The sequence below is a fragment of the Oryzias latipes genome, chromosome 14 (assembly GCF_053564925.1).
Source record: "Oryzias latipes strain Hd-rR chromosome 14, Olatipes_Hd-rR_3.1".
NCBI lineage: Eukaryota > Metazoa > Chordata > Actinopteri > Beloniformes > Adrianichthyidae > Oryzias > Oryzias latipes.
The window spans coordinates 13,694,213-13,713,499 of NC_136250.1; the positions used below are offsets into that span (position 1 = coordinate 13,694,213).

At 40.6% G+C, this 19,287-nt stretch overlaps 3 protein-coding genes across 5 annotated transcripts; all 3 read right to left on the bottom strand.

Moving 5' to 3' along the window:
• Positions 1-435: 435 nt before the first annotated feature.
• Positions 436-10,183, bottom strand: heatr6 (HEAT repeat containing 6). Of its 2 annotated transcripts, none has more exons than XM_004076391.5 (20): positions 9,460-10,183; positions 9,278-9,385; positions 9,060-9,200; positions 8,874-8,989; positions 8,382-8,496; positions 7,964-8,065; positions 7,099-7,263; positions 6,771-7,009; positions 6,510-6,684; positions 6,220-6,426; positions 5,455-5,554; positions 4,998-5,353; positions 4,807-4,929; positions 4,629-4,715; positions 3,396-3,530; positions 3,192-3,314; positions 2,978-3,102; positions 2,796-2,892; positions 1,786-1,990; positions 436-1,700 (listed from the first exon to the last, which is right to left on the bottom strand). In XM_004076391.5, the coding sequence occupies exons 1-20, from the start codon at positions 9,769-9,771 to the stop codon at positions 1,132-1,134; spliced, it is 3,600 nt and encodes a 1,199-aa protein (XP_004076439.3). In that variant the 5' UTR covers positions 9,772-10,183; the 3' UTR covers positions 436-1,131. The 2 variants fall into 2 exon arrangements, with proteins under 2 accessions (XP_004076439.3, XP_011481858.2); XM_011483556.4 differs by having other exon boundaries at positions 8,874-8,986; positions 9,460-9,773.
• A 1,302-nt stretch (positions 10,184-11,485) lies between these two features.
• Positions 11,486-12,948, bottom strand: dynll2b (dynein, light chain, LC8-type 2b). Its single transcript, XM_004076390.5, has 3 exons — positions 12,808-12,948; positions 12,284-12,428; positions 11,486-12,188 (listed from the first exon to the last, which is right to left on the bottom strand). The coding sequence occupies exons 2-3, from the start codon at positions 12,413-12,415 to the stop codon at positions 12,051-12,053; spliced, it is 270 nt and encodes an 89-aa protein (XP_004076438.1). The 5' UTR covers positions 12,416-12,428; positions 12,808-12,948; the 3' UTR covers positions 11,486-12,050.
• A 1,235-nt stretch (positions 12,949-14,183) lies between these two features.
• srsf1b (serine and arginine rich splicing factor 1b) lies at positions 14,184-19,207 on the bottom strand. Of its 2 annotated transcripts, XM_078930457.1 has the most exons (6): positions 18,657-19,207; positions 17,183-17,370; positions 16,939-17,111; positions 15,821-15,880; positions 15,095-15,183; positions 14,184-14,745 (listed from the first exon to the last, which is right to left on the bottom strand). In XM_078930457.1, the coding sequence occupies exons 1-6, from the start codon at positions 18,845-18,847 to the stop codon at positions 14,631-14,633; spliced, it is 816 nt and encodes a 271-aa protein (XP_078786583.1). In that variant the 5' UTR covers positions 18,848-19,207; the 3' UTR covers positions 14,184-14,630. The 2 variants fall into 2 exon arrangements, with proteins under 2 accessions (XP_078786583.1, XP_078786584.1); XM_078930458.1 differs by lacking the exon at positions 15,821-15,880 and having other exon boundaries at positions 15,095-15,760.
• Between the last annotated feature and the right edge of the window lie 80 nt (positions 19,208-19,287).

Consider the following 19,287-nt stretch of genomic DNA (forward strand, 5'->3'; position numbering starts at 1 on the left):
CAAAGTTAGTTGAATCTTTTATGTATTAAGTCATGGACCATGTATAAAGATGCGCATCGAATCATATTAGAGGGAAAAGATACACACCCATAGTTCTTATAGATATCAAATGTACTGCCAAATATTACTGTTGCATTTAAAGGCACTTTTCTTCTGTTTCTTTCTCATTATAATATGTTTTCAAATATCTTACTGCAGTTTTCAGCACACTTTAAAGCTGATGTGACATACCAATTTGGAATGGGAAAAAAAGTTTTTTTATGTAGTTTTGAAAATTTAATTAAAATAAACAGAAACAGACCAATTTTTAGGTGTTTTGCAACTCTAAGTAAATACAAACCTGGGGGTTAAGGTTTTTTTTTCAGGGGGTACAATCTGGTGTTTTCTTGATCAGGTAACAAATCTGGGTAAATGCAGAAGGTTGTGTTCAAAGATCAGATAGAAAGAGAGCTTTAATGGAAGTTAAAGTACAAAGCATTTACAATATTTACCCCCTATTACAGGTACTTTGGAAAAAAAAATAGTATATATTCCTACAATTCAATGAGATTGATCTGTCAGAGGCAAGTTAGTAATCAAATAGATCTATACCATAACAAAAGTGTTTCAAAATGAGAAGATTTTATTATATAGATATTGGAAAATACTATTTGGATTAAGGCACGGTAGGTTTATTTGGCTTTAACGGAAAAAAGTGCATCACAGCGGACAACACACGTGATGCAGTAAAAAAGTGATCAGTCCATCATTACAGTCTAATGTGTGGAAACACTTTGAATTTAGCAAAGAAGTGACCATACAGTGTGTGCTAGAATGTTCTGGTTTGATTCTTTGGATGTAGAAAAACAACAAACTGAACTTTATGAAACTAAACTGTAAATGAATTTGCCTTTAAATCTTGATTACTTTGTTTGTTTGTACACATATTTTATTTGGCTAAAGATGTCCTGGATTAACTATAGGTCAGTGAATCAGATCAATTAAAATGAACCAATATAGATTATAAATCAGAAACTCCAAATTATGATACGAATCGTTAAAATGAACCGTTACACCCCTACAAAATTGGCAATATTAAAAACTTTTAATTCATTTTTGTTTGGTTTTGTTGAAGACCGCAGATGTGATTCTTTAAGACACTTCACACGTCTTTAATAATTCCTCCAGGAAATTAGCAACAGTCTCTTTTCCTTCAAGTTCTTCAAGCCCAACTCCATTAGAGTTCAACTCCTTCAGCCTTTTTAAAGTCTCCTGCAAACTTTTAATTCTCTGCTGCGGCGGGAAACTCTCCCCCTTAGAGTCTCTCTCTTGATCGGTTTCTTCTTCCGTCTGTTCCAGGCTGAAGAATTTGGTTAGATGCTTTTTCACGCCACTCCCCTCATCACCCGCTAAGGATTTCCCAAGTGAAGGCATGTCCTGCCACTGGCTGAGGCTGAGCAGGTGTAGGAGAGCTTGTGAAAGTTTGTGCCGCAAGCTGGCGCTGTAGCGGTACTCCAGAAAGTCGTTGGTGTCTTCACTGTGCTCCAGCGCTGTGACCAGCGAGTGCCACACACACATGAATTGCTTTGTGTCCCTGTAGCAGTCGCGGTGGGTGGGGACTGCCAGCGCCGCTGCAGATTCAATCCGGACTTTAAAGTTTTTGCAAGAAGTAACGGCATGGCAGAGGGCGGAGAAGGCGTCGTGAGTCCACGCCGCTGACTCTTCAAGAGGAGAAAAAGCAGGTTTGAGAAGTTTCGGACACTAAAACTGTCCCTCTTTTAAAAGTTGACAGAAGCAAGAACTCACTGAGTGGCAGAGCTGGGTTTCTGAACGCATTTCCTAATGCGTAACAAGCGTTCCATCTGACTTTCATCGTAGCTTCTGATTGGACAGTTTTCACCAGAGCAACAAGTGCCTCCTCCAGGGGGCGCTGGAATGCAGATCGAATCATCTGGCTTTCACGCAGAAAACGAAGCAAATTCCCCAGCGCCCGCACCGCACTAGACTTCACCTGGTCGAGTGGAAAAGAAATGTAAACATTTTTTGTCATCAATAATTACACATGTCTGATCATGGAGTCACTTCATTTAGGCTTGCAGGTGCGATCAAAACCAGTCAAAAAAAGAATCCGAACCGGAAGGGAAGGTGATTCACTTAACTTTGAGGTAAATATGAGGCTATTTAATTCTATTTCCAAAAAGTCTTAAGTCCTCAACTATAATTATGCTGTTTTTAGCAAAAATTTAAAAACCTGTCGTTTTCTAGGACATCGTTTCTGCAGAGCAGAAGGGGGGCATTAGAAATTTGCATCAGAGTTGCGGCCAGGACTGTTGGTGCAGAGCAACCCTCCCCCCATTTTCCATCATCCATCAATTTACATGCTCTGCCAAAAGCTTACAGCCCCATCCAACCCCAACCTAACATCACAAGTGCAACAAAAAGGGTCGGCAACATTATAGCTTTCCCTCCATTCAGTTTAGAGCCAGATCAGCTCAGAGGAGGAAAACAAAGACACACATTGATCCATTTGTCTGCAATGCATCTGAAAGAAGCAGAGCAGGACGCTTTTAACCTGCCGATTGTAGCACCTACGTCACAGCTACATGCTTTTTCCAACGGCATTTTTCCGTCTGCTCCTGATTCACAATAATTAAAATACTCAGAAATGCAGTTTTAATCTGAATTTCCTCTATAGATGTCCTCCATCCTGAGAAAAAGGCAGCAAGAACACATTAAAAACACATTTGTCATTAGAGTGTTTCCTTTTAGAAAATGGGTAGAGAAGCTAGAACAGTATTTTGAGCGAACAGGCTTACCCGATCTTTGTCGGCTGAAGCTCTGGTGGCTGCCTGCAACATTTTCAGCAGAAGCATATCTGAAAACTCCTCTTGGAAATCTGCACCAACACTTTGCCTGATTGAAGAAACGACAAACACCAAACAGCTGAAAAACGCTTATCCTTCATCATTTTCATCAGCAAACTGGTCAGTTGTCTCACATGTTTGCAACAAGCGTGTCTGTGAGGTTCCCGAGAGACCAGGCAGCCCTAGCACGGACGTTTATGGAGCGGTCGTCAAGGGCGGCGAGGACGATATTCGCCGTATCCGCTACAAACATTACATCCTGAGGGAACCATATGGATCAGTAATGTTTTAATCATTTAGTAGGGTGTAATCTCTGATAAAGTATTCATGTCTATGTAGTGTCCACACCTCTCTCAAACATGGAAACCGTATGTAAAGTCCCAAAGCTCTCACTGCTGCCATCTTTACCAGACTACTCTCCAGGTAAGTCAGGCCCAGCAGCATGGTGATGCACATCAGCTGGGTCTTGTCCTTTAAAACAGCACAGAAACAGATGTGTGAAGCACAGGACAGAGGGGGAAGGAGGAGAGAACTGGTCAGAGGGTCACTCACAGGCAGCTGTGCGAAGGCCTGAGGCAGGATGGATGCCAGAGTATCGCAGGCGCTGGCCTGTAGGGTGGAGTGTTGTTCATTCTGCAGCGCTGCGGTCAGAGGCCCGCTCAGCACACTGGACCAAAACTGAACCACCTGCAAGTTGCAACGAGCGGATTTAGAGAAAAGGTCTTGTGCCAAAGATTATTTTTGTGCATGCATGTATAAAATCCAAGATTCCATCAAAAGCTGATATTCAGCAGATCAAAAATCAACTTTAAGTGTCATGTTTGTAATATTTTGCTTCCACATTATGACACATTACCGGGCTGGAAATCACTAAATCAATTTCAAACCACTTTCCAATTCTGTTTAATAAAAAAAAAGAAAAAAATTGATGATTTACTTGAATGTAAAATCAATTTCTCTTTTACATTTTTATTTCAACACAGTTATTAAATGACTCTTTACCAAAAGCTAAAGCTTTAAACTACACAAAGGCAGAAGTATTAAGAATAAAATGATCAATTCTTGCATTAAAAACAAACTGTAAGCCGTTTTTGTTTTGCCATAAAAAATACAAGAAATTACGCTGCAGGATTTAATGGTAAATTTGAAGTAAAGGCAGATTCAATATCATTCAATTTTTTAAACCCAGCCCTAAATGTTTTTGTAGGTCTTACAGACATCTTTGGCACAATTTAAAGAAATACGCTTAATTTTGTCGAAACAAAACTGAATAAAGTAAAGATCCAATTTGACAATGAAGACTTCACACAAACAGGACAGAAAAAAAGAGGCATTTTCTGAATGTTGACTGGTTATCTAATAACATTATTACTAACATGACTATACAAGGGGCCTCTGTAAACAGTGTATAATATGACTAATGTTGCTAAAGGAGGAAACTATAGCTGCATAAAGTATATTCAGTTTATTTTCTCTAAAAATCTGTTTTTTATTTTGGGATATTTAACTCAAGGTGGTGGTGTTGTTGTGGTGTTTCTGTATTGTTTGTGAACTTTTTGGGTTCCTTAAATGTAAAAAAATTAAATCTTCCTGCAGATCCTTCAATATAAAACTGAAGTCAACAGAACAAAGGTTGTGCTTTTGTATAGTTTCTAAAACAAATGCTTTAGTGTGTTATGATTTTTTTGCACATTAAATACATACTTTTTTTTTTTACTTTGTTCTTTTAAACTTATTCAACCAATGTACTCAAAAAGTTCTTTTTGATGCAGCAAAGACACTTACTTGAGTTAGTGAGACTCTGGAGCTCTCAGGAAGATTGTTTTCTGCTCGATACTGCAGAATGATCCCCGTGCCGCACTCCTCTAGTAACTACAGAAAAAAATAAAAAATAAAATACACTATTGCAGGATTTCTGTATTTTATTTTATTTTTGCCTATAAACTCTCAAAGGGGGTTGTACCTTCGAGCCATGCAGCTGTAAGGGCGGGTCGGTCTCACCAAGGCAGTGAGTGCTGGCCTGTCCGATCTCACTTAAGCTTGCTTGAGTTAGACTGAAATAACCTCGCACGAGGTGAGACAGGACCTGGATGGAAACAAAGTTAACTTCACAAAAGCTTAGTCACCGAATTTCAGGTTTGCTTCTTTTCTCACCTGCAGAGCTGCTAAACGCACAGGAAGGGGCTCTAACGTATCCCCTCCCTCGCTGTCAAAGTGATCCTCTCTGGGTTGAGTAACAAGCGAGAGGCACAGCTTGAGGAGCCATGGAGGAGACCCCCCCTTTTCCACTGGCGTGCAAGGAGACTGAGGCGATTGTGTGCAGGAGCTCTGCTTAGAGGATGCAGCTGAAGTCTGAACCTCCCCATTTCTTTGCCTCCAGCTCAGGGCAGAGTCCTGCAAGCTGCTGCCGTCATCTGGCTGCTGGAGAAGAAGCTGCACCTCTGGAAGGGGAGCCTGAGTCGTCACCACGGCTCCATAAAGGGTCAGGGCAGAGACGCGCACTGTCACGTCTGAGCAGGGAAAATCAAGAGGAAAATGTAAGAAAAAACCCCAATAATAATAGAGACTGTTTTTTTGGCACAACAACATATGTGCAACACAACATACAGACCTCTGTGACGCACGTAAGGTCGAATCTGTTTCCATAGTGATGTGAGCAGACCATGTCTGAGACGGTGGTATGGAGCATTGGCCACCAAGAAGGAAAGGCACTATGAGACAAAAGAGACTTTTTAAGTCCTTGAGGAGAAGCACAGACTCATCACCAACTCTGGATCCCATCATCCCTCCCCCTCATGAATGTCTCTTTCTCCAACAAACCTTCAACTGCCGGCCTCTGACTTACCCGACACCAAATGTCTCCTTCGGGATCTCTTCTACTTGGCTTTCCATCAACACCATGATAAAAACAGCATGAACCTGCTCCAAATATATAAGCTTTGCTGCCTGGCTTTCTTTTTCCCTCTCTGGCTACAAACACGCCTTCCTCCTCCTCCTCTTCTCTGACTAACAGAGGTTCAATTTCCACCGCTATCCAACAGGTAAACACCAATGGTGATGGTCCTTATTAATCTGACCAGGGCTGATCTGTTATGAACGTTTGTGATTTGTAAGACTGATTTTGCCCTTCCTGACAACTCTCTGCATTTCCATGGACTTGAGCTGCATTGTGCCCCCTAGTGGCTGCACCAACACAAGAACTACATCAAATAATACGTCAAATGTTGCTGGTAAGTACAAGATTACAAAGCATCGTAAAAGTGGACTAAAATGCTGAGGATTACTCAGGAAGAGCAACTTAACACTTCATCAGATATGGATGTAAAACCTGACAGTTTTGGACTGAAGAACAAGAACGCAGAGATGTCAGCTGTACCTTTATGACCTGAGTGAGTGTTTGAGAGGACGTCTCAGCCAGGAGGGCCAGACTGAGGGCTCGGTGCAGCTCCCTCACAGAAGTAGCCAGTAAAAAAGAGAAAGGGGTGTAAGACGTTCGGGGTGGTGCGGTATCTTCGGCCACGGCTAGAAACTGGCGGGAGCCGTCCAGCATGGCTGTTAACACCTGCAGGGCGCACAGCCTCACCTGAAGGGGGGTCAGATCAGGACAGGATAAGAGTAACACCCTTTGAGGTGAAGGAAACATACTGACGGGAACTCTGACGGTACCTTTGGCGATGGATCCTTCAGGATGATTGTGAGGAGGGTGAGGGGTGGCGGCCCCCCGGTGGGTGAGTCCGGGATGAAGGAGGACCAGTATCCATACAGAGTCCTATTCTCTACAGCTTTCACAACTGCTAAGATACAATGCAGGGCTCCCTGCCGCACACGGACGTGGCTTAACCTGAAACAGCAGAGCACTGAAGTTTAAACGCATCCTAGTGAATCAAATACTTCAATGAGAAGAATTTAAAGAAATATTCTTTGTACCTTAATTTGCTCTGAACGTTTCCCTCAGTGTCAGAAAACTCTGAATCAGAACTGGTCAGCTTCCAGGACGGGTAAAATAATGGAGGGAAGGGTTTAGGCGCCGTCCCCCCGCTCCCCCGGCCCTCCTCACCTCTCTGGAGTGCAGGCACAGATTCTTTGTCTTCCTCGTCTTTTTCCTCTCCTCTGCTCTCCTCAGGTTGTGTCTTTTTATCTTTTCCTTTGGATTTCCTTTTTTTGTTCTTGAGCAAGACAAAAGAAAAAACAACTTTCAATGCAAGAACTACATGAAAAAACCCAGATGATATCAATAGATTTTAACAGATTTTACTCCTGAGGTTTTTCCTGGAGCTGTAGCATTTTTGGGTGGCGCTGATGGCGCTTGGGGTTCCGCAGGTTTTGGTGACGGGACGCCCTCATATTGAGGAAGAGGGGCTGGATAAAGCACAGCCGGCCATTCCATACTCAAACCTGGAGTTCCTTGGAACATGAGTCTCTGCAGGAATTGCATTAGGAATCAAAAAAACAATCAGTCTCGAAGGTAGAGATGTCAAATTGTCACGTTATATTTTCAACCGTGTTAATCTAAATTTTAATCTATAGCTACTATCCATTATGGAAGGGATAATGTCAATGATTATGCAAAAGCCTGATCACATCAGAATGTTACTTCTGCAAAGTCTATTAATTTCCGATAATGCACACCTAGAAGAGCATTAACCCGCCTATAGCCTTACCATGGTCACTTTAAATCAATTATTGGTACTTTCATCTCATTTATCATTTTAGGTGTGAATCGTTTTTCTCAAAAAGGCTACTTAATACATGGAGCGACACATTGTCATGGTAACGCTACCGGGTTCGCTCTGCGGCAGGAAAATGATCCTCATGATAAGTTAGACAAAGTAACATTTCTAAGAGAAGGTTGACCTCAAAGAAATAAAGCCCTTTTTTCTAAATTGTTCTAGATTGAAAAAGAAAATCCCATTTGGTGGTGTAAAAATAAAGGGTTGGAAGTCAGCTATGATAAAAAGCTGTGTTTTAATCTTTTGCTGTGTCATGAATATCAATGAAAATACTTTTAAAAAATAGGCTTTTTCTAACAGCAAATATTAGGTTCAATTCAAAATAGATTAAATAATTACAGGTCATAATTATAAATCGCACAAAAATGTGTTGGAAAAAAAAAGGACAACCTTAAGAGCAGCCAGCAAAGATCCAAGTTCATCCCCTCCTCCAAACTTCCACTTTCCACCTGACAGACAATACTGAACGCCCTTGAGGGCTGCTTGGATCACCTGCTCATGACATAAAAAGGATCATTCAGGTAATAATTTATGAGCCTAAATAAATGTATATCCTCCTGACTACCAGAAAAAAAAGGAAATTATTTTAAATGCATTAAAACTACAATTCTCAGAGCCCCACCCCTTCACATTTGCTATCATTGAAAGAGCCCAAATCTCCTCTGTAGATACCAAAAACAGTTAATTCAGTAGTATGCAGTGGTTGGAAGATACTCAGGTTCCGAAATGTCCTTTACAGACGATTTATTTGCTTTGATGGAAGTCAGGAGGCTATAATTTCATAAAAAATAGATCAAATTTCTGATACCACGCAGTAGAAATGCTCATCTGTGTCGGGAGGTTTTAGAGACAGGAGCGTCTTCAGGAAGACTTGAAAACAAGTGTTTCTGTACTGCTCGTCCAAAGGTGGCTGACCGGGATTCCTTTTGGAAACAGACATAAAACAAATACAATTATAAAACCTTAACACCTAGAAGGAAAGAGCATTTAGAAACAAAAATGAAATAAATGTCTATTTTTTGACATAAGAAGCTTAAAATACGTAGGGATCATTCCAATTTTGGAAAACATTTGATAAAATTGTATGTGGCATACTTAACCTGTAGATTGTTAAAAAAAAAAAAACCATAAGAACTAGTCTCAAATATTAGTTCTAATTATTCACTATTCCAACACATCTGACAGCTCAAAACATGTGAAAAAAAACAGAAATGCTTTTTTTTAGCTTAATGGTTTAATGAAAAATATAAAAACAAACTCTTGCTCATGTAGATCAAAGGCCAGGCTCATAAAACCTCACCTTAGACAGATGTTGGCCATGCAGTTGAGGGCAACATGGCGCAGCTCCATGCTCTGCTGCGACAGCGAGCTGTACTGCAGCAGGAGTCCTCCTTCACTCAGCAAGCAGCTGACCTGCTGCAAATGAGGGAGATCTCACTGTCAAAGTTCAACAAGACGCTCCTGCAAAAAGGAGGCTCATGTCTACCTGCTGACAGTGAGGCCCATTGCCGTACACCACTGTAGAGAGTGCCAGGACCACATCCGAGTGAGTCCACGCACTGCAGTCTTTGAGAGCAGTGACTGTGTAGTTCAGGAGCACATTGAGAGTTTGTTCGTCCATGATGACCTTAAGAAAAGAAATGTCAACAAGAAGTTAGTGGATGACTGAGGAACCCCAAAGTGAAGAAGGACATTGCCCGTTACCTTTAGTTGATTGAGAAGATGATGAACCAGTTGGCAGAATTTGACGACTAAATGTTCTTGACTCAGTGGAACGAGACAGCTGGTGTGCTTCAGCAGAGAACACACGTCCTGAAATGGAAGCCACCAAAAATTACCGCAAGTAAAGTTGAAACTGAGGATGAAAAGCGCAGAGAAAGTGTTACTTCTGGTCGTATGTTGACGCTGGCATCGAGGGTTTTGTTGTAGTTCTCGGACAGCAGCTGGTCGAAAAGCAGGTTCAGCTGCTCTCTCAGCTGGACGCTGTCTGCCCGTAAGGCTCGGAGCTTTGCGGAACACCGAGAAAAATGCTTCTCAGCCTCCGACAGACAGCTAAGCTGCGATTCGGGAACGAACGGCGCTGCCTCCGCGGACAGAGACATCGAGGGAAAAGCACGACGGGGGGAAGCCGGCTCGGACTCTCCTGTTGGCGCCGCCATATCTCGTAACCCGGATGTGGTTTCCTCACTCTGACTCATTACCGCCCCTAGCGCTGAAATCGTTTTATTTTTTTTATTTTTTAAATCAGAACTTCAAAATATCCCAAAGATTTCCATATGAGAAGAACAGAAGGAAATAAAGATGGATAGGCATGAAACAAAATAAAATACTAGAGAATGTCATACAGCATATTATCTTCAATGAAAGTGGACAGTATTCTTGCATTTTTGGTTTTCATAAACTTTAGTGATTTAAAAAATGAACCTCTTTATGAAATGCACTAAATATTGTTTTGATTTTCGAGAATCTGCTCATGTGAATGAAACCTTTCCCAGATATTAAAAAAATATTAAATTTCAAATCAAATAATTTATCACAAGAAACCACTCTAAATATAACTGTGTTTTTGTTATTGAATAAGAATAAGGAACTTTGAGCAAAAAAAAAAAACCTTCCCAAAAACTATTAACATACACACGTTCAAAAAACAAATGATCAATTGTTTCTATATGGGTCTCACAAAAGATTGTTTTCTTGAAAACCAAAATGTTAACATTTCCTTGTATGGATAAACAGGATTAATGATTTTAAAATGGTTTTTAAAATGGTTTATCGGACTGAGTGACCACTCCCCCCTCGCCTTCCAAATAGGAAGTGACAAAATGTCCTAAAAAGGTGAACTCCCAGACTTCTATTGTGAAATAAACAGCTACAATGCAGCTGTTCCATTTGTCAGAATAACTAGTCTTGCTCAACCTTTTTTTTTTTTTTTTTTTTTACACGGGCTCAAGTGCAAGTTATTCCAGTTATGAACTGGGTAATCAAATGCACCAGTAAAGGTGTGTGGTCTCACCTTGAACATTTGATCAACAGTTTCTCACGAGCCCGTGTTTAGTGGAAGAGGTGTGGCATTCTAACATGCCAACTCCTGATTGGAGAGTTATTGCTATAGAAACGTAGTATCAGACCAACTTGAACCAATCCTAACTGATGACATCTGGTTCCAAGATGAAAAATGGCGACTGAATTGACTTAATTTTGTTGAAACCGGAACAAAGTAATTTTCTATGGGTGACATCACACTCGCCCTGGGACTCTGTTTGCAGATGACAATCTATGGTGAGAACAGGAAGCAGGTGGGGGAATATCTAGAGAGGGGGAGGTTTGGTCTGGAAAGGAGAGGAATGAAGATCAGCAACAGTAAGTATCTGAGTAAATCAGAAAGACAAAAGGGGAACGGTGAGGCAGACCCATAGCCTATTGTTGCCATGGTGAGTCCTGAAGCAGGTAGGTTAACCCTTGTGCTATCCTAGGCACTTTAACATTGGGAGTTGGGTCATCTAGACCCACTAGACAGTGCTCTGAACCTTTTTTCTTCAATGATTTGTGATCTTCACTGGTGTCCATGAATTACATGAAATCTTTCCACCTTTATCATGGTAGGGAGAACACGCCAATGTAAGGGTGGGGTCATCCAAGATAGCACAAGGGTTAAAGTAAGTACTGTTGGAAGTCTGAATCAAAATGGACAATAAAATGCACATGAGCTCATAATGGCTGGAAGTAAGATCAAAATTCAAGTCTTTCCACACCTGAAACAAACCTTTAGGAGCACTTCAAAAACATTTGATTATTTACATTTTGTGCTATAATTGCTATTTTAGTGCCCTTTGAATGCACCACTTTTACAATCAGATGTAAAATTCCTGCTCTGCAGAATAACCCCAGAGGGAAATAAAGTCAGGAACGCCGTTTTAGCAATTTCATCAATTTTAATGTCTCCAAGTTGTGCTTCAGATTTGAGCTGTAGATTGAAAATATTCCAAAACAAGACAGCAGCTACATTCCATAATAAGCAGCAGTAACACATAACATATTTACCAATAATCATTGTACACAGGAATGTTAACGCATTCTCCCATCAATGTTTTCTGTAGCATAACCTTTATTAAGGGACCACACAACAGTTTTTGGCATCTAGTTTGGTTGCTACTGGGAAATTAAAGGCATTTTAACATAAACTCTGTTGCTCATCCTAATGCAATTAAAATAACTCATCACTAGATGTAAATGAACTAGATGGCTCGGTGCATCAGCACACGGCAAACATTCAGACATACGAGTCATAAATAAATCCAGTGGGAGTTTAGCCACCAGAGAGCTCCACATCTTCCAAATGATAGATCACCAGTCCAGACTATTTTACCCCCTAAGTGCAACACTACCATCATGAAATAACAGAGTTGGCAGGGAAACACTACATAGTATGTCTGCAGAAAGGCGGAGGCTGGCGTACAGTGTGCTGCTGGTTTACATCTCAGCCGGACTTAAACAGCAGAATAGCCACTTGACCCAAGTAGAAGTAGATGAAATGCTTCGTCTCGTGGGTCACATAGCTACCAAAGTTCCTCCCAACAATGCAGTGCCATGTCGGGTTGTATTTCTTGTCAAATTCCTGCAAAGAAAAGAGAAAAAAAAAGGCATTTAATAACAAGATTTCTATACAGGATATTTGATCTGAATGTTTATTTCTCCAGCGACCCAACTTACCTTCTTGACATATGCAGCAATATCTTTCTCGATATTGTACTTCTCCATGGCTTGCATGGCACAGTCCACTGCATCCTGCTGCATTTCATCAGACATGTCTGCATTTTTGATCACCGCCTTCTTGTCTGACATGATGAGCTTTTGACTGCAAATAGAAAAAGTAAAATGTATAGGAGCTTGAAATGGAAACTACGGCCACGACCAAGCCTCCCTGCTTAGAACCGACACACACATTACAGGTCAGCATGTTCTATTCTAATGTACAAATGTAACTCTTATCTAGGAGAACAGGTCACTGAACTGACGGTGTAGCGACGTGAGCACTAGAAAAAAAGTCTGAATTTTACTGCAGGCATTCATGTTCCTGTGTTCCCGTTTGTGCCAGCAGAACAAAGTATTGTTGCGGCGATGCAGCGTTAGGTTTCATGGAGCATTTTTAGCAAAATCGCCGCGAGGAACTCAAGCGCACGCGCGCAAAAGCCACAATCAATAACAACAAAAATAAACCGCTTCATAGCTCTTACCTAAATCTCTACGAGCCTGCAGTAATTTCAGATGAACGTTTCGGGACGCCGCACTGATTTTCTTTCATTTATGGAAGGACGCATGGTGTGTTGGCTCCTCCCTCCATCTTGGTCCTGCTCTGTGATTGGCTGCGCTGAAGCTTCCACGCAGGTGGTCATGTTTTTTCACTCGTGGACAGAAGCCTGCAATTTATTTCCACCCAGAATGCACTGGTTTCCAGTATGGCCGTAAAAATAGAAATTTATGCTCAACGATGTAAGATTTGGAGGATTTAATACTTTCTGCAGTCTATTAAAATCATATTTTTAAACCAATATAAGGGGGTCGGCTAACTTTTAATTGACTTTAATGTAAGAAATGGGATAGTAAACCTAAAACTAAATGAGTCATCATGAATAGTATAATTGTTTATATTATAAACAAACGAATGGTTATTTTAATTAAATAACCTTTTAAATTGTCATTGTCATAACCTTCTTTCACAAAAAAAATCGAATTTAAACATCATAGCTTACACGCTGCGGGACAATAAAAAGTAAATAAAATACACAAAAAAAACGGGTCTAACTAGTCCTTTGCTGTTCCTAAGAAAGAAGTGGTACACTTGAAATTTATTTTACTTAGTTTATTTGAGTAGATGTATAGCAAGTATGTTAGTATATATAGATGTAGTGCAAGAAGTATACTGAGGATTAGAGCCACGGAGAAAGAAAAAAGGAATATAGAAAATTCTTTTTTCAGGTTAAAGTCAGAATTCTGAGATTAAAGTCAGAATTTTCTATGCCCCTTTTTCCCCTCCATGGGCTTAATAGTCTTCTATAGAAAACAGACATTTCAATAGTAGAAAAAAAAACTGACCTTGCAGGCTCCCATACTCCTGAAGGTTCTGTAAGGACAGACCACCTCTAGTAGATGTATCTTACTCAGTTGGAACGCTTTTTTCTTTAGATCCTTCAGCTTTTAATTCTTTAATTAAATTCACTTTATTATTTCTGTTTTTATCCTTTTCTATTCAATTTTTGAATCCCTACATCTTTTGGACTTAATGTACAGCACTTTGGGTAATCAAAAGGTTAGTTTAAAATGTGCCATTTAAAAAAAACTATTGTAATAAGTGAAGACTTTGAGAAACTGTACATCTACATCCAACCTTCAGTTTACTAGAATGTAAACTGCAAAATTGTTTGCAATTTATGACCAAAAATGTCTCATTCGTTTTTCATGCCTCAACACATCTATACTCCCACTAAATTTTTTTTTACATTCCATTACATAGTTCCTGTCCCATAATTTTTAACTCAATGTCTACATAATTTATTATTTCATGTAAGGCTGTGTCTCATATGTGAAGTTAGAAAAAGTGAACAGACACCCGTAGTGTTACTCAATGTTTTATTAAAAGAGAATAAAGCTTTGAAATACTGGAGACAAGAGTCAAGGGGAAAAAAATGTTTCATCTATTTAAAATAAAAAAAACAACCTGACTGGGGGAAAAAAACAAAATAAACAACACACATTAAATGTCACATTCCTTAGACATTTTTCATGCCCCCCGCCCCCTCCCTCTACTGCTGTCAAAGGTTTCCCACTATTTACCGCTCTCCTTACGCGTGGAGATCCATCCTGTCACTTCCAGACCTCCTCCTGGATCTGATCCAAGCTTTGCTCCTTTTTATCAAATTACCAATCTTCCGAATATAATTCCTCCTCCTCAGTAATCGCACCTTTGTGGTTTCAAAGATATAGATGGAATCATTTGTCTTAAATAGGTTGCCAAATTTCATTTGATTGGGCTACAAAAAACGATTCCGGAATGCCAGGGTTATGTGGACAGGGCCAGGGTCGTGCTCCATGTATCCATCCTGAAGCCTAATCCTAATCTGATCCTGAATCCTGATCCAGCTCCGGAATGGGGAGACAATGAGCCCAGTCCAAACCTTCAGAATACCAGCAGCAAAGAGAAGGAGGTGAGTTAGAATCACACCTTCAAAATAAAATTCACTGTTATTAATAAATGCAGCTACCAGGGAGTTTACTTTAGGGGGATAAAACAAAGGGCATCAACTAAATTTAAGCCCAAAGATGCTTTGAAAACAGAAAGATGGAAAAAAAAAAGTAAAACAAAAAAACTAACAACCTTAGAGTCTTCCGAACACAACATGGTTTACTGTAACATTCAACAGCAATCTACTGGAAAGTGGGTGTTTGCTTTTTTTAAAAAAAAATAAAAAGTCACAATAGCCTTATAATGCAGATTTCACAGTTTACAAGGCACAGCCATCATACCATTGGTGCCATATTTGACTCCTCCTCCTCCTGTTTATCTTAACATGAACTGTTTCCTCTCTTCCCATCCTATCCTGTTCCTCTGAACTCTACAGAGAAACACACAAGAAGGTCAAAAGACAATTGTGTTTGCTAAGGAGAGGCAAAAAAAGCAAAAGAAAATATAATTTCAGATGGACAGCCAGGAGAAGTGTACTGCAGAATGAAAGAGAGATGGACAACAGAAATCATGTGTTTGTGAGAGGACTCTAGGGAAAATGGGTCACGCAAACAGACCATAAAGTTGCCAAATTAAAAGAAAATAAAGAAAACTGACAAAAAAGTGTGAGGAAAAAGAAAACAGACAACACGATGGAACACGGGTGTCATGAGATGAACCTCCAGGAGATCACAAAATTTGTTGGGTGAGCGCTTTCATCTCTGCCTCACGCTGCTGCATCCAAACGTTTAGGTACGAGAGCGAGAACGTGAGCGGGAGCGAGAACGGGAACGCGAGCGGGAGTTGGAGCGCCGAGGCGAGTAACGGGGAGAGGCTCGGTTGCGCCGTGGGGAGTAGCTGCGAGATCGGCTCTTGCTCCGGCTTCGACTGCGGCTACGAGAGCGAGAGCGACCGTAGCTGGGGCTGCGAGGGCCGTCCGTCTTCACACGAATGTAGGCCGTCTCTCCCTATACACAAACATGCAAACACAACAATGTTCACCTTGTATAGACGACAACAAGACTCACCAGAAAGCGTTTGTGCCTGTTAGGGTCAAAGGTCCTCACGCTTCTGCCCTTTCCTTCAGACTCAACACATCATACACACAAAAACATGTTTGTACAGCTATTACAATAAAGACATTGTGTTGACTTATTATTATTACACTGACTTCACAAGACATCCATGGACTTCAAGACCAGTGCAAATGCAAATCAACAGTAGCATTCCTTTCTAGATTCTTTGGAAATAAATAAAAACAAAGTAGAAAGGTAAAGGTTACGTTTACATCAAGCCCGAAATTAAGAAATGTCACAATTTAACACAGATGTGCCTCAAAATCTTTTCCAGTAGAGGATAAAACGAATTCTAATGGAATTTTAACTGGCATAACCTGGGTGTGTATACAGTGCAGCTTCCATCTTTTACGTCCAAGTGATGTATGTGCACAATAAAAAGTGTAAATGTCCTTATTTGCAAATGTTGGATATTTGTGAAAACTGGAGATTTACAGGTGCTTAGAGAATTTTCTACTTTTCAGTAAGAAAGTTCTACCAGAATTTACATTTTTTGCTTAGAAGATACAAAAAACTGCATAAAATGACTTCCACATGTCACCAAAAGTGACAAGATCTGTAAAGGTCCGATACTTCCAAGGTAAATCGGTCTGATTACTTTATGATTTATGCAACAACTGTAGAAATTTGTGACAGTATAGTTGCCTTCTCCAAAGATTACGATTACACTCATGAACTGATATGAACCCTCACATTTTTCTTACATTATGCGACCCCCAAAAAGGCTCAAGCAAACAAGAGGTTGGTAGGTGAACATCACAAGTGCCAAAATCACCATTGAGAGGTATTGTATTTGCATCACCTTGCTGTCCCATTTCAGTGGCATAAATATACATTTAGAATTCTGTGCAGTTTGTAAGAATCTGGTCATACAAATCTTTGTAGAATTTGTAAGGGAAAGGGGTTGTAGATTTTTGTCAAGAGCTTACACACCCGCATACAAATATAAACACACGAGCTAAATGTAGCTTAATTTCCACCCTCCCTTTCTTTCTTTTCCTTCGCTCAATTTCATAACACGACCCTAAAGCCATTTTGAAGTTAGTGTTAGACTTTCCTTTGTTACGTACCTCGTGGGAGCGGAACTTTGTGTTATCCAATTTACGCACAGCGTACGTCATATCTTCCTTGCGCACAAACTCCACCACTCCAGTGCCATCACGGAACACATCAGCATAACATACATCACCTGCCTCCCGCATGTGATCCTTCAGGTCCTGCCAGCTTCCACTGGGGGGAAGACCTGGTGGGAAAGAAGGGGATGAGATTTTTTGCAAAACAATTTCAGACGAGTTGGACAGAAAACAAACCCACCTGACACAATCACCCTGTTCTCGGAGCGCCGGGACGGGGGACCGTACCTCCCCCTTGGCGGTCCCATTCCTCCACCTCCCCCACCACCGCCGCCACCACCTCCTCTCCCACTTCTCGGAAACTCCACGCGTAGACGGTAACCATCGTAATCATAACCGTCTCTGCCGTACACAGCATCCTCAGCGTCCCTGTTTAACAAAATCATGATAAAACATCCATTGAACAATAATAAATATATATATATAAATATATATATTGTTGACAATTATTTCTTAAATTTCTTCTATGCTCAAATGTAAATGTAGATTTTAAAAGTCGAAATATTTAGTCAAATAGATGAAAAAAGTTAAGAAAAACAAATGGAATAAAGGCATTCTCATAAATGCATTTCTATACATCTCATTCAGACGATTCCCTTAAGAAATTGTTAAGAACACCATAACATTTCTTTCGGAGGGTAAACATACACTACTGTACAACACATTAAATCCTTTAAACATGAAGTTTGTCTAAAATTGTTAAAGAATTCTACTTAAGTTGTTTTGGGTGGTCTTTGTGTTCATTTCTGGGTCTTTTCCTTCTTCTTGAGCAAATAATGTACAAAGCTAACAACTCGTACATTTATCTTTTGGCTGGCCAGAACAAAAACAGTGATGGAAATTCATGTTAGCCACTCATAACACGTGCAGCAAAGATGCACATTGCTGCATTGCCCCCACGTATTTTGGCGTAAAGTTCGATTCATTTCTCGGTGTGTTCGCCACATCTGATCCATCCCCTGGTCAGCAGCAGGAACAGTCGCACTCATGGAGCTTTTGGTGGTTTTACTCTAACCACATCCATAATCCTAACATTCACCCTTCCTCTGAGTCCGTGCAGCCAAGAAGAAAATGCAGCACGTACTTCGAAAATTACGTGCGAGAGGTCAAACCTTATCTCTTTTGAAATATTGAATTGAATCGCATCTTTAAATGTTACAATTATACCTAATATCAGCATTTAATTTAAAAGAAAGCAATCTGTTTTTTTACGCGGCACTTTCAAAAATTATTCAGGAAGAAGATCAGGTGGTGATCATCGAGCAACCAGCATCACACGTGGACTTCCAATACAAATTCAGCAGAAATCAACTTTTAAGACCCACTCGCAGTGTTTTTAGATTAGGTATTGCAAAAAACTTTAACCTGCTCTTGCTATTTGCATTTGGTGAAGTTGAAACACTACTAGCAAGTATGAGTTTCCGTATCATGCAGGCCTCAACAAAAATTGTCAAGAAACTCACCCCTCTTTAAAATTATTTTACAAATAGCCACGCGGAAGCAACAATAATACAAGTTTACACAAAACCCAACCCATAAACCTTTAAAAAGGGGCCAAAGTTTTTGACTGAAACTGGTATTTTTTTGAAAAACTAGCTTTAGATGTAGCTAGCTAGCTAACTAAGGCGCTAAAACGTGGCGGGGCAGCCGCTCACCTCGGATCCTCGAACTGCACAAAGGCAAACGGCGGTCCTCCCCGTCGGTTTTTCAGATCAATGTCACGAATAGATCCATATTTGTAAAACAAATCTTCCACATCTTTGGAGCGAATGTCGGGGGGAAGGTTCCCCACGTATATGCGACAATCATTACTTCCCGCGGGTCCCCGAACGAGTCCTCCGGACATGATAACGCAAACAAAGCTAGCGCTATGCTAACCGAGATAAAGGTTTGACGCTACCGGAGATTCTTCAGTAGATATTTACGCTGAATTATTTTCTCTGATATTTACTGAACGCTGGGTCTACACGAATAATATATAATTCGCAACAAACGGGATCAACAGCCCTCAAGTAGATGCAGGAAATGCGAAGGAGGTTTTAAACGTTACGAGATTTGGCTAATCGAAACCTCTGCAAACATCCGCGCTTCTGTTTCTTCTTTGTCTATGGAACAAGAGAAGCGTCTTAAAGGGGAGCTTAGCGCCATCTATTGGACGGAGATGGTTGTTACAGTTGCACCTCGATGCCTCCACCCGGAAGTGCCTACCTCTCCTCCCCTTCCTGTGTGCCTGCTGCCCCCTGCTGGAAAAAGGACTAATGTGACTCTTTTAGCAATAAACTCTTG